At 42.2% G+C, this 26205-nt stretch overlaps 2 protein-coding genes across 3 annotated transcripts; one reads left to right on the top strand and one right to left on the bottom strand.

Moving 5' to 3' along the window:
• Positions 1-1397: 1397 nt before the first annotated feature.
• Positions 1398-21914, top strand: pbx4 (pre-B-cell leukemia transcription factor 4). Of its 2 annotated transcripts, XM_072443094.1 has the most exons (9): positions 1398-2270; positions 4713-4786; positions 16401-16645; positions 16771-16961; positions 17067-17202; positions 17395-17551; positions 18097-18200; positions 18607-18693; positions 19167-21914. In XM_072443094.1, the coding sequence occupies exons 1-9, from the start codon at positions 2089-2091 to the stop codon at positions 19254-19256; spliced, it is 1266 nt and encodes a 421-aa protein (XP_072299195.1). In that variant the 5' UTR covers positions 1398-2088; the 3' UTR covers positions 19257-21914. The 2 variants fall into 2 exon arrangements, with proteins under 2 accessions (XP_072299195.1, XP_072299196.1); XM_072443095.1 differs by lacking the exon at positions 18097-18200 and having other exon boundaries at positions 1406-2270.
• On the bottom strand, positions 20747-25650 carry lpar2a (lysophosphatidic acid receptor 2a). The gene is made up of 5 exons (XM_072443096.1): positions 25568-25650; positions 25084-25143; positions 24249-24995; positions 22542-22804; positions 20747-22152 (listed from the first exon to the last, which is right to left on the bottom strand). The coding sequence occupies exons 3-5, from the start codon at positions 24991-24993 to the stop codon at positions 22021-22023; spliced, it is 1140 nt and encodes a 379-aa protein (XP_072299197.1). The 5' UTR covers positions 24994-24995; positions 25084-25143; positions 25568-25650; the 3' UTR covers positions 20747-22020.
• Positions 25651-26205: the final 555 nt, after the last annotated feature.

Raw genomic sequence — 26205 nt, 5'->3', positions numbered from 1 at the left:
AATTACAATTTGAAAGCGTCATAGGTATGAAAATGAAACACATACTGCTTATTATGATTTGAATATTTTGGAGATTTTGAGATGCTTCCAACCAGAGGCTACAGGGACCAGCTAGAAGAGAAGACAAGTGGGGTTATGACCATGCGAGTTGTGAGTAAAGGGAGGATGGAGCCCAGCAGGAGAGATCGATTCTTATTTAGATGAAAATGAGGCTTGATGCTCGTGAGGTGAGAGGAGGGCAGCCTTCGCATCCAAATGAAAAGAAGTTTCACAGATGACCCTTAAATGAATCGCTAAACAACAAAAAAAAAAACCTTAAGAAGTTTTCAAAACCAGTGACACCTTTTCACTTTTAGGAAGAAGAACCCTTGTCTTGATAATGCCCCGCGGGGTCATATGGTAACAAGCAGCTTTGCATGTATTTGTGTGAGAAAGGGACACCTTAAATGGATTTAACAGTCCACAGTGTGCCCTGTTAAGAGCAACACACGCATTTGCTGTGTTGTCATGCAAATGTGTTATTTATTTGATGTGTTTGTCCCAATAAAAGGGGCAGAAGTGTGGAAATATTGCCCTTACTAACAACAAACCGTAAAATCCCTTTATTCAGCCATGCAGGGAACAATTACTGTTTGGGTTTACTGTAGCTGTACTTTATTCCCGTTGTCCCTAACTTTAGATTGATTAGCTCCAGATTGTAGTAGATGGATGTGAGGAGAGTCAGCATAAACCAGTGCCAGTTTGGTCGTACTCCCTCGTGCACACCCATCATCTTCTCCTCAGTACAGGAACACTGGGCTGCTGCTCTCCTCCACATCCATCCATCCAGCCATTCGTCTTGGAAAGCTGTCTCTCCGATCTGAGTGATAAACTATTGCAGAATTGCCCAGTTTGCAAAAAACAAGGACACTTGTTTTCAATCTGTGCTGTCAACATTTTCATACTGAGAACTGATGGGATGTTTCATTCATGGGGGATTGAGAGCACAATGTGAGGCCAACCATCTCGAGATGAATCCAAACCCTGAACAGAGTTAGCCATTCAATGATCAATTCAGATTTTATTTTATAATTATGGAACAAAAATACATTGTAAACATGATCTTGAACCCAGATGCACGTGTGAGAGTCAATAAATGAGACTTTATTGCCGTCTCGTGACATGATCTGTATACGTGCAGAGCAATAAAGCAATACAAACTAATGACTTTAAACTACCCTGCACTTACATTCCTTAGTTGGTTTAATGTGTAAAAGAGTATCTCTATTGCAACGAGAAAGGGGTTGTCTATCTCATCCAGCCCACTGTAAGTTATTAATATGAAAGAAATGGTGACGCAGGGAGGTGTTACCAATAAAAGCGGCGCGGGAGGAGCTCACCTGATAGAAAAATGCAAAGAAAACGGGAAGAAAACTGGTATTAGCTCTGCAATGCACGTTTTGTGTGTCATTTCCCTGGACGTCGGTTGGATTTACCCCCTAACAGCCCAGTCATCTCGATGGTCCACCCACCCGCAGACCTGCGCTTTGCTCTCGTGCTGAGTTCAATGGTCATCGCGGCTCCGCACATCCCACTCACTCCCGCGACATCAACAACAATGGCAAACGGTGGTGTGTTGTGGTAGGAGCGTCTTTGTTGGGGCTAGGCGGCCCGGAAACTCTCGCATTTCTATCGCACATCGTTTGCTCTCGTGCTATTGCGGGAGACGTGTTGGTCGGCGCCGTTCTCCGTTCTCCACGCTGTTTCTGAAGATGTGCGCGGCGCTGTTGTCGAGCTCAGACTGTCCGTGCATGTGCGTCCCCGCTGCCTCTCCATTGCTGGGCTGAGCTACTCACAGCTTTAGCCGCTCTCGCCGTTAGCCGCATTAGCCTGGCCGCTCTAGGAACGATCTCACGGGCCAATGTAAAGCTACTTTGTGCCATTTGGTTTATCGTCGGGTTTTTCTGCGTTTTGCCGCGTGTTACTGCCAAAAGACTTGGTCGGTGTTGTATGATTGGCAGTAGAAAATACTTTGCTGGCTAGCTAGTAAGCTAGCTATTTGCGTTTTTTTTCTTCGACTGAAGAAAACGGCGAGTTTTGTTTGAAAGTATGGATGACCAGACCAGAATGCTGACGGGATTGACCGGACTCAGTGGACTAGCACAAGGCGATGTGGGCGACCCAGACGCGGTCAGAAAACAGTCTATGGGCCAGCCTCAGCAAGACATTGGGGACATCCTACAGCAAATAATGGCTATCACGGACGAGAGCCTGGACGAAGCGCAGGCCAGGTAAGAGAGCCATTTTCTACTTACGAGAGAAAGCACTTTGGTTTGTGTGCTTTTACACAGTAATGGTGTTTTTATGCGCCCTTCACGTAAGGACATGTGTAATTGTATATTTATAAATGCTTGTACTTGTTTCTTGTGATCCCTGGTTAAACCAGTATGTTGAGTGAACAAGTTGAACTGCAACATAACAGTGCAGTTTGTAGAAGACTCTTTGTTACTTCACATGGGCCTTTATTTGACAAACTTCTGTTTTTACAGCTTTAACTCACTTTGACTGAGAAAAAGTTTAGAACTTTTTTAACAGTTTGTGTTTGCACAATGTGCACAAATCACATTATCTCACTTATTTTAACTTTTTCCCATGACAGTGCACAATATTATTTTTTAATATACACATGCATATTATGCACAGATTATAATGGGTAATGGTAATTGGTAATTATTATTTTATTATTATAGTCTCTTTGACATAGTCCTAGGTAAATTGGTACACATGGTTAAAACGTGTGTCTAACTTTACTCTTTGTTATTCAAATGACTTGTATAAATTAAGGTATGGGTTACTCTTGTGTCACGTTTGCTTTCATCTGTTCTGTTTGTGATGACACCAATCACATACATTTGAATCTCAGTTTTGCGTAAGAGTTTTTTTTTTTTTTCCTGCGAATAATGATTACGTAGTTTGCGCCGCGGTGTGCAAATGACCTGCTCATGTGCCATGTGGCTCAAAGACCATAAGGTCAGTTTGGGAAGAAGCGTCAGTATTTCAACAATAGACAAGTGTCCAGTGCAAGACTGTGGCCACAGTGTGATGTGTCATTAGCTAGTGATTTTCCACCCAACATTTGACCACCTGGTTCTCTTAATTAATTCACTCCTCTTTCACTCCCTCCCTCCCTGGTGTTCATCCTTTTCATTGTGTGCTGGGTGCAATCAATTCTCCTATAATGTGTACGCGAGTGCAGCTGTCCGCAAATCGAGTTTCTATTAATGAGATGGTGCTGAGGGGGAGGATGATGCTACACTGGCAGCCTATGAACACTGGATATTACATTTTCTGTCCAACTTTGATCTCTTAATTATGTCTTAATCTTACTCTCTTCTTGGACACTTTTATGGCCTGTTCCAATGTAAAGGTCAAAACCTTCAGAGTTTACACTTTGAGTAACAATACTAATTTGAGTCACATGAAAGGATACTCGTACTAGTAGGGATTGGCGATAAGGTAATGCAAATCAAATTGTGAGCTCATCCCCATGGCAATATGCGATCTTGGTGAAACTAATGCTGTTCAAACACACTTTTTCTCACCCACTTCTTCTATTGGACAGCAAAGTGGGAACTATGAAAATAGACAAAATTTTTGATCTGGCTCTCAGACAATTGTGATTTTTAATTGTCTGCCTTATCGCACACCTCTACGTTCTAGCACCTTGGCATTTTAGGTCTGTCTATGTTGGCTAATGCCTGCTTTTGAAGTTCAAGATCTTCCAAACCAAGGATTTTTCCATGCAGTTTCTACAGTAGTAAAAACAACAACTCAACTAGTATTGTTATTGTTTCTCATGTCATTCAGGTTTATATGACAGAGAAGTGTCACTCACAATTGTAACCTGCATGTTGACCATTTTCACCACACTTCGGCAGTTATTACACATTTTAAGACAGGTAATCAGACTTTATAGCATTTCCCTACACAAAACGGTGTGTGTTTATTAGACACTACAAGATTTAAATTGTGAACACATCTTCCTCTTGACACCGCTGTCATATGTTTTGATGCTGGACCGCTCTGGGGGGCATCAGACTTCCCCACAGAGGGAGGAGGAGGCATGCAAGAACTCCTAATCAACTTTAAGCACTGGGTGTCAAAAGCACCTCCAGGTCATTCCTTGAATCAAAACACAAAAGAATAACAGAATCATTTGTATGCATCAATTAACATACAAAACAGTGTTGAGCTTTGGCAGCATCTCGATTTCCTGCATCCGTCTTTTCTTATTCCGTGCTGCTAAATAAGTTTGTTTCATTACTGGAATTGGGCAATAAACTGGATGTTTCTTATCAAATTAACATGTCACCTAATCCCCTCAGCCAGCACACCATTTACTTGAGGGGAGCGAATGTTTCTTCTACAGGGGGAAAAATTAAATTAGCGAGTATTAACAGTGGAATGTGGTGCCCGGTAATGATGACCTTGAGGTTTGGCGTCATTACCTGTCCCACAGTGCAAAGCATCATAATGACATTGGCAGGTCATCACGGAAGAACCAGGGATAATAAAGCCCTCGCAAAGACACATTTTTGTCTTGTGGCCTGCATCCATAATACATTTAGCGCGTCTCCATTTTTTTACATAAGAGAACATCGACATAAAAGTGTTTTCTTTATCGTACGGCTTTTCAGTCTCCGCTTTTCTCACAGCTCCATCTCTTTTTACAGGAAGCATGCCTTGAACTGTCACAGGATGAAGCCAGCCCTCTTCAGCGTACTCTGCGAGATCAAAGAGAAGACTGGTGAGCTCACACTGCACCCCTTTGTGTTATGCACCCGACCCAGAGTAGAACTTTATACCAAAATGCTTTTTACAGTTGCCCCAAGTCTAGCAGTTACCATTTCATCTTAAACTTAGACTTCGACAAACTTTGTTGATCCACAAGAAAAGCTGGACTGAAAATACCAGCTACAGTCTTGCTTAAGAGCACATAGGTAATTAATAATGACAATAAAGCACATACATAACCATAACATCTGTGTGAACTGGTATAAGACAAGAAATATAATGTAAAGAAGCTACTATTATTTTGTGTAGAAAATGATACTGTCTAAGAAATGTGTTTGTTTATTATCATTGTGCTATCAAGATCGGGGTTGAGCCCTTTCCTGAGTATTTCCATATGACATTACATTTTTACAGGAAATAATATTATTTTGTGTTGAAAATTGCAACACAAAGAAATTCTTTTTTTTATATGGCCATGTCACTGCTGTAATGACTTTAGTACAAACATGATATAAGTAAGTTTACAATCAGTGTAAATGCCACAGTACATTTTTCTTTCTAAATAAACACATTTAGAAAGTTATGAAAGCCCCCTGTCCTCGTTGTAACTAATTTTAGCAGATCAGTTCGTTTGAAACTCGAGGCGGTCGCTACAACTTGTTACACATTGTAAATCATATTCGATTTACAGCAGCTGCAGCTAAAGCCAGCCTTTACCTATATCCATTGTAATCCAGTGCTGTTATTGTAAAGTGCATTGTACGAGTACTAACATAAAAGTCATACAGCATCCCTTTCATTCAATTGCTCGCAGTTAGTCATTAAATTATTCAGGGTAAACAAGAGTCTTATTTGCCTCTTGTTAGTTATTCCAGTCAGCTTTCTGCCAGTATTTCAAAGGAGGCCCGGCCTGGTTGGCAGATTGATGGTTATGGTAGTGGGAATGGGGCAGCCTTTTGAATCCTCTCCCTTCTGCGAGTCTCTTTTAGCCTTGTGTTAGCGGGTACATTGCGCGTTCCCTCAATCACCACTGGCCCTGTGTATCTCCTCTAATACCAAGCCTGTCTTGTTCAAACACAATTTGAAAATGCTGCGCTGCCTGCCTGTTGTTGTGGCCCTCTGTCAATAATGTATTATAGCTCTCCAGTGATTGGACAAAAGTAAAGGCTAGGCTTGAGTGAGTGGGGCTGGGTACACTGTTTCCCAGGCAACCAGTGGTCTTATTTACCCTAATGCCATTCACTTTGATTTTCACATTTAGCCTGCTAGCAACCCAGAGAAAATGTCCATACTCGGTACAGTGGGGAGGCGCGCCTGATGATGTCGGGTTAACGAAGCATTGGGAGTCGAAAACGACTGCGTGCGAGATGCGGCGCTGTCTGTCGGTGCCGGCCATCTGCAGTGTGTACCTGCTTAGGCATTTCAGAGCGCCCCTAGACCCCCCGCGGGCCCCTTCTGTCCTGCCGGAATCTGAATCGGTTACAACACCAACGGCACGACCCCATCAGTAGTCTTGTAGTATCTTCCCTCCGCTAATAAACATTCACTTGTGCCTGTACTGCTCCCACATACACACTGCACATTGGGGAGGGAGAAAAAAAGAAAGGGATAAAAGCTAAACCAGAGTCTTGGGTCTTGTCCTCTCCTCTCTCCCCCTTCTCTCCCTCTCTCTCTCTCCGCTCTCTGTGCCTTTCGCTCTCATTCTTGAAAGAGAAGACTTGCTCTGAACTCGGGGCTTTGATATGGTAATGTAATGGTTCTCGGAGGAGGGAGGGAGGGAGAAAGAGAGAGGGAGGTGGAAGGAGTCGGGCTGTGGGGGATGGGGAGGTAGATTCCTCTGAGTGCTGCAGTTGGTTAGATTGTTTTCATTGTAAAGGAAATGTTCTTCAGAAACGCCAGTTCAAAACCCCTCCTCCTCCTCCTGCAATTTTAAAAACAGAGCCCGTGTTGTCCTTAGCCCTGGTGTAAAACACAATTTACATCTGCTTCCAATTACGTTAATATTTTATGAACTCCAAAACAGACATTAAGTACTTTTGAGCGCGACGAGGGATGATCAAAGTTGAGAGCCAGTTCTGTTCTCCCTCCGTCTCCTGAGTATTTGCTGTAAAAATAGCTCTTGGTGCAGTGGGACAGCTTATGCCAAAAATCTCCCACAAGCCATTGCAACGCAGTCGCAACTCAAAAAGTTTCTTCGTGCCGTTGGCGCATGTTTTAGGACATTTCTCTCCCTCTCTTTACAGAAACGGCGGCTCTGTCAGTCCTGTCACATTATAGCCGCCTGTAACTTTATGTTACATGGGTGTATGCGTGTATATTTTCAGAGGCTGTGTGGAGAAACGTTTAAATCCCCACCACCTTTATCCCTTCAACCTGGGCGAATTCACCCCTTGTCACTCGCTACTCATCTTGATAAGCTGCCTGATAAACAACTACGGGATAATGCAGCTTACTTGCTCCAATGGAAAAAAAAAAAAGAGAGGGGCCAACCAACTAAACAAACGAGCGTCTTATCTGGCGACCGACTGCATTGCATATGTGTCGCTGTAAATGGCGCGCATGTATCAAAGTCAAATTTAGGCGGTAATACGGCATCGTCTGTGGCGTATGTAAGTGAATTTAGCAAAATGTACAACTGGAACGACTTCATAGATTTTCAAATTGGCATCGCAAGAACCAATATGGCTTTGTATGTTGGCAAAGCATCGCGGTGACAGGCTATCATCACATCCTATTACAGCTTTGACAAGATGGATGAACTGCATTATGCTCCCAACTCGCCAAACTTAATACTGAAATATGGTCAGTGCCTTTAGGAAAGAGTAAGAGTTGCGAGGCTTGTATGTAGGGCCCGTGCAATTAATCGAGTTTTAAGTGAGATTCAACGTCAACGGTCAAACCTCTGTCGGGACAAGCTTGTGGTTTGGAGCGGAGTTCAAACTTTGAAAGAGGAAACTTTGCTTCAATTTTTTGTTTTAAGTGGCAAAGACTAACCATGTGTATTGTTAATGTCCAGTAGGGCTGTCGCTAATGGTTATTTTAATAGTAGAGATTATTTCTATTGAACATTGAGACATATTATGAACACATTATCGACCAAATAAAGGTTGAGAGATCGTGACTGAAGGCTTCTAGATAGAGAATATTTGTGAATTAAGTGTTTTATTGATTTAAATCAGAAACATTTTATGCTTGTTTGACATTTTTATTCAACATTTTGATTCAATATTGTCTGTAAAGTTCTTATTATGATTATTTCAAGTCACAAGCCCTAATGTCCTGGAAATTGACATTGAAAGCAATTTTTATTTGTTTATAATAAGACAAAATTAATGAAAATTGTGATGAATCAATATGAGGAAAATTTTGGTAAGCAGTTTTTTTGTCATAACATCTCGCCCTACTTTTATTGCTTTTTAATGTAATGTAAATAGTAATGAAAGCAAACGTATTATTTAGATAATAAAAGAAGTATTGTGTTTTATGACTTGCGTAACAATGCAGAGCCTCTCAGTTGTTGTTACATTAGAATAGTAAAAGAACCCAAATGGCCTCAGTTACGTGTTAATTCAATTATGGCGTGTAATGAAAGACACCAGAAGACGACTGTTAATTCCCACTTAGTTGTGATGTGTTTATTCACAGGTAAACAATTAACCTTCATGACTAATTACAACCTCAATTACATTCGGTTACAGTTTCATTATATTTGCAATAAAGCTGACACCCAAACTTTTACAACAGAATGAGAAGAGCTTATCTGTCATTGTAATTACCTTTGTTTAGTTTCACAATGCCACATATTTATGATGCAGTTAAAAATTACTCATCATTTCATGAATCGATAATTGACAGAAAGGGGAAAAAAGCATTGCGACTAAAACAGACGGATAAAAAAGTAGGTGTATTTTTTTCGACGATGGATTAAGTAAAGTAAGATGTTGTAGTTTTTTTGTGATTTATATCTGGACCTGAATAATCACGATCATCCATTAAAATCTTGACATGCCTAATTCATCAAAAGTGTTACATCTCGAGCCAATTTGCAAAATCTTGAAATGCACACCGTCATTAGTCCTTTTAGGTTAATACGTGTTAATCCAATCTAACAAACGTAAACGTCCGTGGCTGCAATGCTGGATTATCTCATTGGCTTTTCAGGCTGGTGTTTTGTGCCGTCATGCCACTCAATGTATTTTTTTTTTGATTTCTCCCTCCTTTGCAGAAGACACTGTGGAGAGATAGAGTGTGTTGGGGGATGCAGGAGTGATACAGGGAGATTGATGAGGCAGTAAGAGCAGGAGTAATTACTCGGTGTCCATTCCCCGAGCCAGATTGGCAGACGGCTAATATCACACAGACCCCTGGCCCTGACTGACAACCCCCTCTCCACAGCCCCCCCCCCTTGAAAGCAAGAGCGGCACCCCAACCTCCAGCACAGGCCTGTAGTGTGTGGCCCGCTGATTTCCCCATGTGGCATTATTCCTGAAGGAGTCTGACATGTGGACAGATCGAGACAATTTCTTTGACTTACCGATCCGCGAGGGACATTACTTGGACGCCGTGGATCCAAAATGTCAATATAGGTGCCATTTTAATAACCAAAAGAATAGTAATCAATATTAATAATGGAAATGGAATAAAGATTTCAAGATTTCAAGTGACAGTGTGGTAAAATAGTAAAAGTATCATCTGATTCGTCTTTTTGGTCGAATTTGAGAGCAAAATGTCAATATCTTGCAATCATTTTGATAATGTAATACTTTTTTTTTGTAGCAAAGTAGGAATGTTAATCTACATAGAAGAGGCTCGTGTTTGTGTATCCTGTTCCTCATTAACATTAAATGTAATAAACTAATTGGTCATACTAATTTGCCCTGTGCGATTAAAAAAAGAAGTAAATTCTACTATTTGATCAACTTCTTCTCATTCTCCCCTCTTGTAACTCTGCCCAACTTGTGTTTTCATTGGCTTTATTTACCTATTCTCTGACAGTTTTTTTTTTAACGCAGATAGAAAAGGAAAAATGTCATTAAAACAACAGCACCTCCAGCACAGTGGAGCTGTGTTAGCAGCGCTTCATGCTAATAATTTAGCTCTGACAAACTTTTCAAAGCAGTGCCGTGTGCTTTTTTCAAACTGACTGAATAACGCCTCAGATAAATATTTCTGTTGGTCACGATGGACACTGGACAACTCTAGTCCAGACTCTGCAGCAGCGACTCAATTAACACTCTTAAACTACTACTAACTAATGATTGCATAGGTATTCACAGTATTTCCACATTTTCATCTTGAGCAAAATGGCATAGATATATTTGAACATCAATATATCGCCTTATCGACTTTCATCATCATTGACTTTAGCAGCAAACACACAGTGACCTTTTAATATCAGTGCAGACCCAGGATCCCCACAGGGCGAACTCTCACCTTTCATCTCATCTGCCCTCCCTCTCAGCAGGAGCATCTCGGCCTTGTTTTTATCCTTTGCCCTTAAAGGAGGCCTGTGTCTTTCTAATTAAAGATATGTAAATGTGGTCTCAGCTGGATTGCATTATTTTGTTGGTGGGTGGAGAGTGTCGTAGCCCAGCGCCTAATCCTGACTAATTAAGGATTAATTACAATTGATAGGTGCCTTCCACCCCTCAGCGTTGGTGCGGTGTGTTTGTATATTTCACCCTGTGACATTAATAAACACAACAGATTGAAATATCAGGGCTGGTGATTTCATTTGAGGCTCTTCATACACTAGCAGACCACCAGCCTGCTGTTGGACCTCTGCTAATGACACGAATTGCTCAATGTCTTTCTCTCTACTTATCCATAAAACATATCACATGGCCACGAAAGTATATTTTTCCCTTGGCAATTAAGCCTGATTGCCGCACGACCTCCTGTATGTTTGTGTGATGAGCAGCGGCAACGCGAGGTCAGCGATTACATTGATCTCTGAGGACCAGGTACCACCGGAGTGCCACCGTATACCCCCGGCTTCTCTGGCACCATCTGACGGTGTCATAATGCTTGTTCACTTGTTATAAATGGGCGCTGCTCTTCTGATCTATTGCTTAATTGCCACCTAATTTGCATAACAGTGCAAATTAACGACCTCTCAAATGAGCGTTCATTTTTCACAAAGTCTTTAGGAGCTCCTTAAGAGTCTGTGCTAATGAGCGCAGGAGGCAGCTGGCCTGATGAGAGTTGACTGGGGGAAGATTTGAGCCTCGCTGTAACAAGCCTCCTGTTTAGGTGCTCTTCGTCATCCTCGTCTTCCTCCTGTGACATTTCAATTTTTCCATGTTTTGCTGAACTGCACCGAGCGCATGTTTTATAGGTCCATGCACAGGTGCTTGTTTCACCAATGCATTTCAGTCTTTATTTAGGCTGGAGCTGGAGGCAAATGTTGCATTCTGGGAGGCACTTTACACATTGTGGTCGTTATTATCAAACAAATTAAGCAATTACAGGCAAGTCACAAGCCAAATAAATGAACAAGAACACAATTTTGACATTGATACGTTCTCCAGTTCTTAAAAAGGACACTATTCAAAACACTGCTCACTCACAATACTATAACCAATACTTAAAGCTGTATTACCTGATTTTAAAACCAGAATAAGGGTCAGTATGTGTTTAACTCTTTAGAATCAGTCAGGCTTTATTGTCATTCAGATACAAGTGCACACAGAATCTATTTAACTAGTTCCTCACTCTCATAATCCATTTGTACATTGTTAATATTCACATGCATGAATCTTCAAGCTTGTGCACGTCTTCAGATAGTGATGTAGTAGTGATTGAACCAACTGTTCCCATTGTTGGTATCGATACTACTATAAAAGTATCCCTCAATACTGTTATAAAATTTTATAAAGTACTTTTGTCCTGAGGCGAGTTGATAAAGAAAAGACGAAACATCTTTAGTAAAGATGTAAACCTCTTCATACTCAAATGTCAACACAAACTTTAAATACTGTTAAAGAAATGCAAGACAAAAATATAACTTTTTCAATGGGTGTTTCATCATTTATACTGAAAGTTAACATGTATTGAATGGGCTCTGCATATTTCCTTAAATTACCTATTCTTTTCTTGAAGCGCTTTTAGAGATTGTTGACATCTCAGTTGTAAGGATAAAACAGTTTTTGAATACATTTTATGAATAAAACCGTATGAATTAATCAGCAGTACCCCAGCTGTTTTTCTGTCTCAATGTAAAAACAATAAACATATAAAAATGATACAGCCTGCGCAGTCATATTCCGAGACGCAACGTGACAACTCAAATTGATTCATCGTCCATTAAATCTGGGTACATGTTTGGTGGGGGATTGTTCTGTTTTGAGGGGGGTCCTCAACTCTCTCGCCCCAGAGTCGCCCTCTTTAGTTAATTAAGCCCTGATTAATGACGTGTTAGACTGGAGTGTTGTGTTTGCCCAAGGTGCGAGTTCTTCCCTTAATTTGCACCTTTTAATCCGAGCGCGGTGCTTACCCCGAATGCCTCCCTCTCTTCTCTCCCTGTGTGTGGGGAGCGGGGGGGCGGCGTGCAACAGGACTCCCTCGTTCAACTACCTAAACAGATGCTGATTAGCGTGAGCTGCTTAAAGTAGCAATGAACATATGGATTGGGCTCATTAAGTTGACGGTAGTCCACAAAATAAGGCTTGTAAGAAAGAAATTGAGAAACCTTTTTATATCCACTATTGTCAGGAATCTGCCTTTTACTCAAATTTATTTGGCTAAAAGCCCATTGGGGAAATTATTCATTTTTAATGCCAGCTGTCCAGTTTGAATATTGGACGCCACAGCAAGCCCAAGGCAACATTTGATTCATTTTCCTTTCCCCTGCCATATTTTACTAGCATGTTAAAGTCAGTCTGAGGCTTCATGAATGTCAAGTATATAGACCTACTTTAGATCTGGCTTGACTCCTTTATGAACTTACAATCTTTTCAATTATGTATAACTTGAGTTTTTATGGATTTTTAACAGCTACGGCCCAGACGCGAAAGTCAGCACGTGATAGTGTTACGAAATCAACCCCTGAATTAATCTCCCAATTAAATTTATCGCGTAATTATATTTAATCAGTGTTATGTACATGTTGTTCTCCATCTTGTTGCGTTTAAAGATCAGAACAATGAAAGTAGGTGTTCTGGCCCAGACAACCGTGCGCTGCCGCTGCCAAGGCACTTTACTTTACCGCAAACACACTTCTAATTTTAGCGTGTTCACACTGGTTTACCTATTGTGTTCCCGGAGCTTGATTTGAATTTGCGTTTTTGCTTGTTTTGTCTGCACCATTTGCATATGCATGTGGTGTATGTTTCATTCAGTCCTTTTCCCAGTCTTTTTTATTTTCCTTCTTCTTCTTTTTATCCGACTCTGTAATGAAAGGAATAAACTGATGTTTCCATAGTGCTATCTTTACTGTGTTTGGCTGCTTCTCCGTTTGGCACGTCTGTATATTCCCGTAGCCCGCTCTCTCTTTTCTCTCCTTTCTCTCTCTCTCTTTCTCTCTCCCTCTCGCGCGCATATCTTGTCTCCTTTTTTTTTCAATTCTCCTTGCCTCTCCTTCCACCCTTTTTCTCTCCTTACCTTTTTCGCCCTTTTTTCCCCCCTCTCTCTCGCTCTCGCTCTCGCTCTCGCTCCCTCCCTCTCCTCTCTCCCCCAGTGAAAGGCTGAGAATACCCAAGGGAGCTGATGCAATTAAAATGCTAATCCTGTCTGTCTACAGAGAGAGAGGAAGAGGGGGGCCTGACAGCATGAGGAATTGCGGCTCACATGGAGAACTCGACTGAAATGGAGAACAGAGGAGTGGTGGCGGCGGCGGCGGCGGCGTAGCTGCTGTGGGGGTGCGCCGAAAAGCAGAGAGAGAGAAAAAGAGAGGGATCGAGGGGGGAAGGGGCACTCCGTGTTGAGGGGAGGGAAGAAGAAGAAGAAGAAGGGGGGGGGGGGGGGAACGGGGGGATGCGAGCGAGAGAAAAAGACAGACAAGGATAAAGCTTGTGCTATGAGCTGAGCAATGATATACTGACTGCGTTTAAGTCTTATCTCTCCCTATGTGCGGAAGGCATTACAGTTAATGTACAGCACTGCTCTATTGGTTAGGGTGGCTCGCCCTCACTTGCACCGCTTCATATTTTTCCCTCCGTGTTGTCTCTCGGTGCCGGTAGCGCACTATTTCAGCTTGAAATGAGAATGATTATGTATGCAGTGAAGGCCCAGCTGGATACCCTGAATATTTCATAGTATGTGTTGCTCCGCTCCGGCTCTCAATGCCACACGGCCCAGCGCTGGTGCTAACATGCATAATACTGGGATTTCTCCGGGCCACGGAGCAAGAAGTGGACGGCCTTTTGCTGTTTGACTACGCCGACATTTGTATTGCTGCTTATCATACGAGATAAGGCTCCCCGGTTTAAACAGACGAGTTTCATATGGCACCGCAACATTTGATGAGCCTAAAGAGTGGTTGGCGTGGGTAATTTCAAATGGTTAATGTGCAGATTTGGTAAATGTAGCAAGAGTACGTTCCTAGTCACTAATGTAAGTGATGGCGTTCAGCATTTGTGGCTCTTCCTTTTGGTTAGATCTTGGTAAAATGAAACAGAAAACTGGCCCCCCATCTGGAATCCGACATTCGCCGATACTTGGCTGAGTCCTTTATGGCGTATAGTTGAAGCTTGCCTCAAAGACTCGTTTTGACCCGAGATGATGCTAAACATTATCAGTGTACTATTTAACTCATTTTAACAGCTGCTATAATACCGCTAGGCCACTAGACTGTGCATGAGTGCAATTGTGGGTAATCATGGCTTAATTGGAGTAATTAGGGGAATGTAGGGGCATTAGGCTACAGCTGGGGGCCATAATGAGCAGTGGGGGCAAAAAGGAGGAGGGGCTGGGGAGAGGTGAGCCGCTTTAGGAGACACTGTTGCCCACTTCACTGTTTGCAGCTGAGTGTATTAAACTTGGAAAAGACATTGTAGGTAAATGGTGTGCCACAGCGGAGACATAACGCTGTCATAAGACTAATATCGGGCGTCTAAACTGAACTGATGCAAATAAGTAGACCAGAAGTTTGGTTTAGACTTGTGTGGTTATCGAAATGTTTACATTTAAATAGCCTTATCCTTGTATTCAAAATGTCCAGGTTTAGTTTTTGCGTTACTGCTGTTTTTGGTCAAGACTAATTGTTCAATTGACAGATCACATTTCCAGTGCGTTAGAGATCTCTATAGATTCAACAGGTACTGAGAGGATATCTGTGATCAGTGAATCAGTGAGTGACTATAGGTTATCTGCCCGAGCGCTGAAGTGAATGGCCCAAAGCAAAGAAAAAGCGGAGGGAAAGAGATGGGCGAATCAGGGTCATTAGTTCAGGCGGCTGGGTCTGCTGCATTCCTGAGCCCTGAGATGGGGGAGCAGCAGAGCAGGAATGTGCTTGCAGACAGAGGAGACCAGAACACCGCCAAGCAAACGGCAAGAAGGAACAAGAAAATAGGAGGGGGCAGTGGAGGGAAAGTTGGACACTTTGCTAAAAGAGGTTTTAAATGGTGGAACAGACTCATTTATCAAATGAAACTTGGAAAAAACAGTTTTGTTCTCGGAAACAGTTCTGTCCTCATTTTGTTCACATCTGTTGTCTGTACTGTGTGGTTAGTCAATTGTGTGGACTGACTGCAAAGCATTTACCATACTATTTATATGTGCTCGACACATACATTATATGTTCAAAGTTATTGGGAATAAATCAACCTTTATTATAGAGCCCTTTACAACACTCAAGTGCTTCACAAAAAAAAATCAAGGCAATACGAAACATAAAACCAAGTAAAAACAAACTGGAATAAAGCATTATTCCATTAAAAAGGATTCATGATTGACATAATTTTGACTGCACTAATCTACAAATAGGAGCTTAGTAAAGTAGTTGGCTCATCGGGTTTTCAATACTTTACAAAAAACAAACAAATACAACTTGAGGCAAATCTCATGAATAGATTGTTAGCTCTGTTGCCATTCTCTTTTTGTAACAGGCAGTAGCCAATCATGGTAAACGCGTTTAGAAGGAAAACGTGCATGTTTCATGTTAAAATAATTAGAAGTAGTTTAATTAGCATCTGTGATGAAGTAGAAGGACCTCAGCTTTACAGGCAGTAGGTTGGGCTGTGGAGTTTTTGTGAGGGCAGTGTGAGAGAGATGAGGGCATGGCTGCAGGCTGACAGAGGTTCTGCCATAATACAGTGGTGGAGAGCAGCCACTGATAACTATACTTATGGCCACTGGGGCTTGCAGTGACAGCACATGCACTCCCATTACTGGTCCCATGCCTCATGCCCTTATCTTTGGCAGGCTGCCACAGAGGGGCCACAGTGCCCTCTGCTGGTCATGTGGTAGAAGTTCAGGCTCATTGTGAATTCAGCCAGGTGCCCAAAGCGATGACTCAGGGGACCAAGTTGAGCAGCTTTGACAGGCCAGCACATTTTTGAATGTAGTCAGTGATAAAGCATTTTGCACTTGCTCACATATAAACCTCAGCATTAGCCTTTAGCTGTCCATTGCTGACTAGTGTCTTCAGCTATGGGGTCTAACTGTCCTGACTTGTGTCTCTTTTCTAGTGCTGAGTATACGAGGCGTGCAGGAGGAGGACCCTCCAGATCCCCAGATCATGAGGCTGGACAACATGCTGCTCGCTGAGGGCGTGTCGGGGCCTGAGAAAGGAGGAGGCTCAGCCGCGGCGGCCGCAGCTGCAGCAGCAGCTGGAGGCTCGCCGACCGACAGCAGCATCGAGCACTCGGACTACAGAGCCAAGCTCGCCCAGATCCGCCAGATCTACCACTCTGAGCTGGAGAAATATGAGCAGGTGTGAGACCTGCTTTTATCACTATTTCTTGTACAGAATGAGTTCATTGAGAAGAAACATTGTTCACTTCAGACTTTCATTTGCAGATATTTTTTAACAATCTTTTCTGTCCTTCCATTTTGCAGGCATGCAGTGAATTCACCAACCATGTAATGAACCTGCTGAGAGAGCAGTCTCGCACACGACCCATCTCTCCAAAGGAAATCGAGCGAATGGTGGCCATCATCCACCGCAAGTTCAGCTCCATCCAGATGCAGCTCAAACAGAGCACCTGTGAAGCAGTCATGATCCTGCGCTCTCGCTTCCTCGACGCCAGGTTTCTACCAAACATTTATAGACCAGTGATCCTGTCCTCCGGCACATGAATGTGTCACATGTGCGTTTTTCAGTCACATTTCTCATTTTCTCTTCTGTCTTTCAGGCGTAAGCGGCGCAATTTTAACAAACAAGCCACAGAGGTGCTGAACGAGTATTTCTACTCTCACCTGTCTAATCCTTACCCCAGTGAGGAGGCTAAGGAGGAACTAGCCAAAAAGTGTGGAATCACTGTGTCTCAGGTGAACTACCATTAAATTCATGGTTGTATTAGCTTCAACAGAAACGATACACATTTGTGATTATTATATAATTCTGTTTGCAAACCTCTAAACCTCAGTAAAACCGCTACAAGCCGAACTAAATATGAGAAGTTGATGAATACATGTTAATCACAGTCGGCATTGAAATTCTGACAAATATTTGCCCCTCAGGTCTCTAATTGGTTTGGCAACAAGAGAATACGTTACAAGAAGAATATTGGTAAATTCCAGGAGGAAGCAAACCTTTACGCAGTTAAAACAGCAGTAGACGCTGCCAATGTGTCGGCACAAGCCAGCCAGGCAAACTCTCCTGCAACACCCAACTCAGGTCAGTATGTGATGAATCTGTTTTATGCCAATGGTTCACAAACTGGGACGTGAGGTCAGATTCCTTTGCAGTTTGAGAACCACTGCTATATTGTAACTGTTAAAGAACCCAAGCAGCAGGTGACTAGGATACAAGTCTGTAGTTTTGTCACTATTGCTCTGTTCAAAAATCTGTATACAACATTGCTCACTGACAAAAATGCGTCTAAGATCGTGTCCTTGGTTTTTCTGTTTTTTATTCTCCAACAAGGGCAACCTCATGTCCTCTACAGCCAGACAGTTGTGCCCAGTGTACCCTGACACGATTATGTGCAGACAAGCGCACCACTGTCATAAATTCAGGATTTGTCACCTGTGAATAACATCAATTTTTGGCACTTTTTACTGTATATTTCAGCGCAAATTAGTATCATTACATGACAGGCCTGTAAGGCATTTTCTATTTTTTGTTATTTTGTCCATAAACGAGGAGAGCACAGGTTACTGCTGTCTGACCCTGGGCCTGGTGGTGCAGCTGATCGCCTGTTTGCTATATATTGCCTGCAGGGTCACCAGGGTCGTTCACTTTGTCCCACTCAGGGGACACCTACCTCGCCCTGCGCTCCCTCAATGGGGAGGCCCTCAACATCGCCCCCTCTCTACAGCCGCAAGTATGCACTGAGGACAGCTGCACAGTTGACCTCAATGCCTTAAACCCAAGCCACCCAGTATCCCAGATACCCACCTGTAGAACTCTAGTTCCAGCCCCTTCTGACCCTATGAACTCTCCACCCGAACTCTTTTTAGAGCTGACCCCTCAAGAACTCCCCTGTTTAAGTGCACTTGTCTTGTTTGTTGTATTTATTCAGTACAATGAGAAAACACCTGATGCCCAAATTTCCTTTGTGTTCCACTTCTGTTATTTTTTTTTCCAAAAAGAGTCCCTTCATATTCCTTGATAGTTGACTAATAGAAACTAAAGTGGTATTTTTGTGCTTTTGAAATAAAACCACTGTTTTAGTCTTCTGACTAAATGGACAAGCTTCATTAGTCTCATGATGTTTTACCTCATGATAGGTGGATACCCTGCACCCTGCTACACACCTGACGGCCGGTTATGAGGAGCTGTCAGGAAGTGCCCTCTATACCCCTCATCGCCTGGATGTAAGTTTAGGCAATTTATGCGCATATTTTAATATTTTGAATCTAAATTTTGGCACAACGATGTGTGTCAAATGATGGTTCCAAGTCTTCCAGCACGGTTCAGTCCTTAATTCAATAAATTTTTTGAGGAGTAAAAATGTCACTTGCTGTCTCTATTAAAACGTTGGCGCCTTTATTGTTGAATTTATAGTTACTCTATTCTAGCCAGGCAATATTGACAAAAAAGAATGTATCAATATATTTGTGGAGTATCCCGATGAAACACGATACTATGTTAAATGTGTTTAAAACGGGTCTTTTAAATGTACTAATTGAGGTTTAATCATCAGAAAAATGTCAAATGTCAAATTAATCACCTAACTGTAGAAATATCAGCATTATAACTTATTTCAAAGTTTACAGCACAACATTTTTTGTAGCAGATTTTTTTACTTTAAACGATAACGTAATGTTTGTTTTCGTTTCGTTGCTAGGCTAACAGCTGGCAAGACACCACCAATACTTCTTCAGTCACGTCCCCTCCCGGTCCTCCCAGCAGCGACCACTCCGACACATCCAACTGACTCTGTGGCTCTGTCCGCCATCTTTCCATTCCAACTGTGGTCTGACTTGACTCGACACCGTCACGCACTGCGCCTGAAACCTCCCAAGTTCAACCGTGTTCATCGACGACAACATTACAAAAGACCGGGCAGCGACACACAACAGTCAGCAAAGGAGTGTGGTGCTAAAACACGTGTGACACTCGGAACAGTGTGGCGTGGAGCAAAACTGACGCTGAAGCAACATTTCTTTTAAGGACTTTTTGGAAATCTCCGACACCCAGACGTCTTTACATCACCCGTATGTGCACGTTACCTTTGAACATAGAGCTACTCCACAGGACGTTTTTGCTTTGGAAAACTCTGCGTTTGCCTGTATCACCTTCAAGCATTGGCATGTGACGGCCAAACTCTTGATACAGCCCACCAGGGGGCGCCGCTGTGCTCACCTCGCTCGTACCAAAGTGCTACCCCGGTAGTTGTCCACACATACGTTTCCTTCGAGATCAGCCCTGCTCTGCCATCTCAACACAAGGCACCGTTGTACCTTTCTATGTTGCGCTAACTGCTTTCCGCGTTAACAAACACTAATGTTTTGAAATGGTTTTAGTAGTGAGCTAATATTCTGTCAAGCACAAACGTTAGCATCCTTATAATGGGCGTCTTCGCGTATAAAAGGGTCATACTAGGGGATCACGATTCATAACAAAGCAGGATAAGTAATAACCAAACTGGAGGGATGAGGATCAGGCAGAGGGCTGAGTGGATGTAACTACAGTAATAGTGCTATTCGTCGCTAACCAATAGAGGGTGTTGGTAGATGGCTCCTAGACTTCTTGCTTTCTGTCCATTAGTTTATTTGATTGTAGGCTATTTTCTAATGCTGTTTCACCAAGAATGCACCAGCCACCACCAAAAATGAGCTCAATAAAAGCATCTCTGTGACGCGAGGAGTAGGAGAGGCAATTGTGGGGCACTGATGTGTTGTTGGAACAAATGTGACATGAACTTAGAAAGTGACAGTCTTCCATGCATGTAGGACTTCTAGACGTGATATTGTTTTTCATTACGTTTTTAGCTTCATTTTTCTTAATAAAAAATAAAAGGGTATAATTATTACAGTCAGACCAAAAAGGAAAAACCATGTATAGCTACGATGTGTGTCTCTGTGGGCATGTGTACAGTGTTGGGATGTCATTGTCCACCGGGGGGCGCCCTCTGATCTTTGTAAGCATTAAAAACACTGGGTGCTTCCTGCCAATGGCAAAGTGGGCGGGGCTGTGCTTCATTGTCCCTCCCATTTGTACCACGACACACCTACAACCTTCTGTTGTAAACCAAAAATCCCACGTTCTGCAATGTAATAATGCTTCTGTGTGTCTAAAGCCGGTGCACAGCCACCTTTTCAGTTTGAGGAGAGGGGGACTTATATTTGTATCTCGTCTTTCTGTGTGCTGTTGTCATGACTCAAACTGAGAGGGGTTTTTTCGTTTAGTTTTTTGGGGGATTTCTTTGGGTGGAGCAGTGCTATTATATCACATATTATGTCATTTGATTGTCAGTGGAGCACCTTCTCCATAAAAGGATTTGCATTGCCCTCTTATTGCTTTTTTGATTTTCGATACGTCGTTATGGAGGAAAAAATATAAAGTTTTTAGTTGAATGGCCGACTGGGAAAGGGCTTCTCTCTCTCTCCTCTATTACCAAAAAGAGGCAGTGTTGGGTTTAGTTCTAACTCATGTTTAAGACAAACCTGCAACCTTTCAGATGGACTTTAATTCTTTGGAACTATTTTATACGTTATGTGAATAATAACACATTTTGATAATTAAGGTAAAGCCTTATTAAAATTCCACTTGAGACTTTTGCGTTACAGAGCAGATCTTGAGGCTGGTCACGTGATATCCATCAATAGTTTTATTCAGTTGTTTGACAGTATCTTATAATCTCATCACACCAAATTATGCTCCCTTTTCTACCTGTTATAATGGATGTCACTGTACAGTTTGTGTAAGGTTTCAGTATTTTTTATTTTCTTTTATAAATGTTTTTGTTTTGTTAAAATGCCAGTTTTATTTGGCTTCGTGTAACACTCACAATAACGATAATTTTATTTAGGTATTTTTGTTACATAACTGGGTGCAACGTGGGGTTTATTGTGTAACCTTTGGCGCTGTGGAAAATGAACAGATTAGTTCACGTATCATTAAAGAGTGACTTTACAGAACAACTTTGTAATTGCCGTCGGCACTCGAGCATCAATGTAGCATATCGCTTTTTATGCAAACCAACTTAAAGACAATTTTCCCACCAGTGATCTGGCTTTTCCATAGCACCAAAGTGTTGTTAAACCTTTTGATTTTATTTAGTATCTTTGTATCTTCCCTCTTTTCCTTGTATTTATCCCTCTGTCTACCTCTGTCAGTCATATTTCTTGTATATAACCCCACTTTTTTCAGGCCTGCGCGTCTGTACGAACTCCTTTTATACCTCAACTTTAGAATTGTTCTAGAAAGAGTAAAACAAAAGGAAGAATATGACAAATTGTAGTGTTCTTATTAGAAAATTAATAAATGATTTAGTGTGTTTTTCAGTATTTGAGTTCAAAATTTAGGAGTGTTTTATAAGTTGTCACAAATGCTCTTGTGATAGTCAAATGTAATAAAAGGAGACACTGCACCACTTGATGAATAATGTTTTACAAAAGTAATGTAATGTAACAGTCCATCAGACATGTTCGTTCAGTATTTCCATACAAACACTGATAGCGCTGTTTTCCTAGAATTCAGACAGGACGTATTCCAGTGTTGCTAGACTTGTAAACCGCCGTGTCGCCTCGGGCATCGTCACAGTCGTTATTTGTATTCTGAGGTGAACCGCGAGCATCCTCAAACTTGTGCAGACAGCCAAAAATGTCCTGCAAAGAGAAAGACAAAAGTGCTTCTGGGTAAACAACAAACATAAACTTTGACATATGAAAGTCACTGATGTCATTCTCAAGTGGCAGAATATATTCAATTGTGTATGTGATCATGTAATATCTAGATTTCTGCCATAATACTGAATACTATTTTGGCCACAGTTGTCAAAATAGTCGGTCTAGAATGCTATAGAAGCGTCTCATGGATTTTGACCATGATGTTAAGGTACACTTTATTGTAACTTTTAAATGTATTTTTTTGATCCTTAAAATGATAAACGACACCACCAAGCCTCAGTGACAGAAAGCCAAAACTGTTTGCTGAAAACGATAGCATCAAGTGGATCAATTTCAACTGCATGATTCACACGTTTTAAAACTTATACCTCTGGAAACGGTGGGTTGATCTCAACGGAGGAGAACGCCCTCTGCTGGCCAAGACATTTACGACACAGACAGCACAGGATGGATTTAAAAGTGCTCCTCATCTCTTTGTCCCGCAGAGAATAGATGATTGGATTGACCAGTGAATTGCACTCTGCTATCACCAGGCAGAACTTCTCAAAATCATTGGCGTGACTGTCTTTCCCCAGAAGTCCGTCCAGCAGCAGAGTCACAAGTCCAGGAGTCCAACAGATCACAAACGCCCCTGTGCAAACACAGACACTTTAAAATGAGGAGAGCTTCATGCACTGATCACAAACTGTCAGTTATAGAATAAAACGTTGTAGGAAAAGCAATCACATCATCATGACAAGGTGGTGCACCCAGCACCATAAAAGGTACATAGCTTTAATGAGTATGTTTAGTATTTGTTGTTGTTTTATGCGACAGGCTGGCGGTAATGCAACACTTGGATGCTAACCGCCATAAAAACAACAACAAGGACTACGACAAAGTCTGAGGAATAAAGTCTGGCGGTGATGCAACACTCGGATGCCAACCGCCATAAAACAACAACAACAAGTTCTTCTTCCATTACTTTGGTGTTTCTAAGCCCATGAGTTCAAAGCACGTTAGACCATCCTCTTGCCCCTCATCCTCGGCTCAGTCTCCAACACACCCCAACTCTATAAACGTCTACTCAACCCTGTGCGTCTCTAAGTAAGCAGCTACAGCCTCACATAAACCCTGTGACTGGATCGCAAGAACGTTCCACAGATTGAACTCCCGCCCATTATCCCGAAACCACAAGGCCAACCCGGCCCTTTCCCTTTCATAGGCCGCACAGCAAATCAGCATGATTAACCTACTTATAAATCAGATTTTACTCAAAGATGACATTTCTGAAGTATGCAGACAAACAGGTTTGTAAAGGAAGTGGGAGGTGTAACAGAAACACTGTGTCAATGTGTCAGTGTCAAGGAGCAATGTGTCACTGGCACTTTGAGAGCCAGCGTTGCTCTCAAGAAGTGTGGAGATTCAAAGTGTGGGGATTCAAAGTGTGGAGGTTCCAGAATTAATGAGAATACCTTGGTTGTGGATAGAGAAGATTTTATGGTCTCTGAAACAACAACTATTCTAGTCACAAAGACATATCATGACCTCATGGGCTTTGTAACACCAAAGCAATGGAAGGAGTACTTTTACGGACTACGACAGAGTCTGAGGGCTACGAAAAGTCTGAGGAATAAAGTCTGGCGGTAATGCAACAATTGGATGCCAACCGCCATAAAACAACAACAACAACAACAAAGTCTGAGGACAAAGCACTGGAAGTCAAGGCACTGGAAGAAGAACTTTTAGGACTACGACAAAGTCTAAGGAATAAAGTCTGGCGGTAATGCAACAATTGGATGCCAACCGCCATAAAAAACAACAACAACAACAACAACAACGAACATCAAAGAAGGAGAGAAAGATGAAGGAGAGGAAGATGAAGGAGAGGATGAAGAAGAGTCAGTCCTGGAATGAAGCCGGTTGGACTCTGGAAAATGAAGTCTGAAGAATAGAGTCTGGAGGTAATGCAACACTTATCCAAGTGTTGCATTACCGCCAGACTAATGCAACGACCACCATAAAACAACAACAACAACAACAGTCGAGCTTTATGTCTAACCACAACAATGATGTTTGTTGAGAGGAAATATTACCTAGAACCATGACGATGGTCTTCATAAGGTTGTCGACCGTCTGGCTGTAGTGCATCTCTGAGGTGTGCTGAGATGACTTTCTGCTTTGGTATCTGACGTAACAGAAGATATGTGTGTACATGGCCACCATGATGACGAACACAAGCAGGTTGAGAACTGCCCAGAAAATAAGGAACCGGCGACTGTAGAGGGGCGCCACAGTGGAGCAGTCGTTCAGATCACACTCACAGTTCCAAAATATGGACGGGATGAGCCCCATGAGGATGCTCACCACCCAAATGCACACGATGAGCAGCAACACCCGGCGTTTGGTCATTGTACTGTGCTGCTGCATGGTCATGATGGTCTGATGGCGCTCCACAGCCACAGCCAAAAGGTTTGCCACAGACGCAGTGAGGCTGATGTCGATCAGAGCCCCCCGAATGTACCACCGCACTTTGGTGAGCCGGCTGGTCCAGGGGCCCGTGTTCAACATCAGGTTGGCATAGGCTACACCAGCAAACAGGTCTGCGGCTGCCATGTTGCCCAGGAGGTAGTAGATGGGGAAGTGAAAGCGATGGTTCTTGAAGATGGCAATCATGACCATGAGGTTTGCCAGGACGACTATGAGACAAATTGCCAGTCCAAGTCCAATGACCACAGCGTCTCGGGTGGTCCATTCTGTGCTGATCTTCTTCTCCGCCCAGTTGTAGAAGAAGGTCACGTTGTGGCTGTAGTTACAGGTCTTACTGGTCTCCCGGGCCATAACTTGTAACACACAATAAAATCGATATTTATTAAAAAAATATTATAGGAATCAGCTTTATTTGCTTCAAATAACAATAAACACACTCACCAACTCTCAAGCAGATTTGGGGTTGACGTTTGACATCAGACAGTGAAAATAAGACATTAACTACAAACAAGAAAAGCCTGATATTAACCAAAGTTGTGTCAAGTTGAAGTTGTAGACAAGTATTCAACAGTATCTGTGCAGCATTTGAAGGATAAAGCCTTTTTGAATTGATTACTCAGAACAGTCAATCAGTCAATGCCAAAATGACCACAGAAAAAGGCAACATATTAAAACAAACCTAAACCACCAGCAACACCACGAAATTCTTAAATTGATAGTTTCCATAGTTTCCAACTAAACACATTTTATAGGCCTTGTTGGTGCTTTGCATGGACTACTGATACTTGTTTATGGCTGTCCCAATATTCAAATACATGTGCGCCATTTCGGCCGCCTAGTTACTCCTTAGTTTATTCAGCGGACTGATGTTCAAAATGATTTAAAATAAATATTAATGTTCAAAATGATTTAAAATAAATATTACCAGGTTTTGCTCCATCCAGCTGCGGAGACAATGAGGACAACTCCCAGTCCCAAACTCGAAGAACTTCTTTGAACCTGTAGTTCCACTGGTTTGCTCAGGACGCGTTCAGGTGCACGCGCAGTGTGGGAAACGGAAACACAACCACAACCCTGTGCTTTATTTACAGTGACGGTTTTATTTCAGGGCTTCTGCTTTTTCGGAGAAGTACGATTAACAAGGACATTCAAAACTGACTAGTGAAAAGAGAAAAGAAAAAAACACCTAATAAAATAAAACACACAATTGGAATAGAATAAAAAGCATTTCCTCAGGGCGTCAACATTTCAGGAAAATAACAATTTGTTTTGTCTGTGCGTAATGTTACATTGGCGTAAACAGGTCATTTGAACAGATCCATTTTCCTGCACAGGCTCCACGGGTGACACTAGAGTCACTATAATAACGAAATACAATTCAAGACAAAATGTCATACATTTTGAATGGTGAAAATGAAAAATGTACACAAATTTGCACAACAGGAAGTTAAAACATAGATCCACGGCTAAAACCCAAGAACAGTTGTACCTCTATGAATTACCCACAGGGTGGCAGCAAAGAGTCGATCCTTATTAGCAACTTTTTGTCAATCACACAATTCA

The sequence above is a fragment of the Eucyclogobius newberryi genome, unplaced genomic scaffold, assembly GCF_026437365.1.
Source record: "Eucyclogobius newberryi isolate DKJ021-1_F unplaced genomic scaffold, fEucNew1.0.hap1 SCAF_13, whole genome shotgun sequence".
Taxonomy (NCBI): domain Eukaryota; kingdom Metazoa; phylum Chordata; class Actinopteri; order Gobiiformes; family Gobiidae; genus Eucyclogobius; species Eucyclogobius newberryi.
This window is presented reverse-complemented; position numbering and strand designations above follow the sequence as displayed.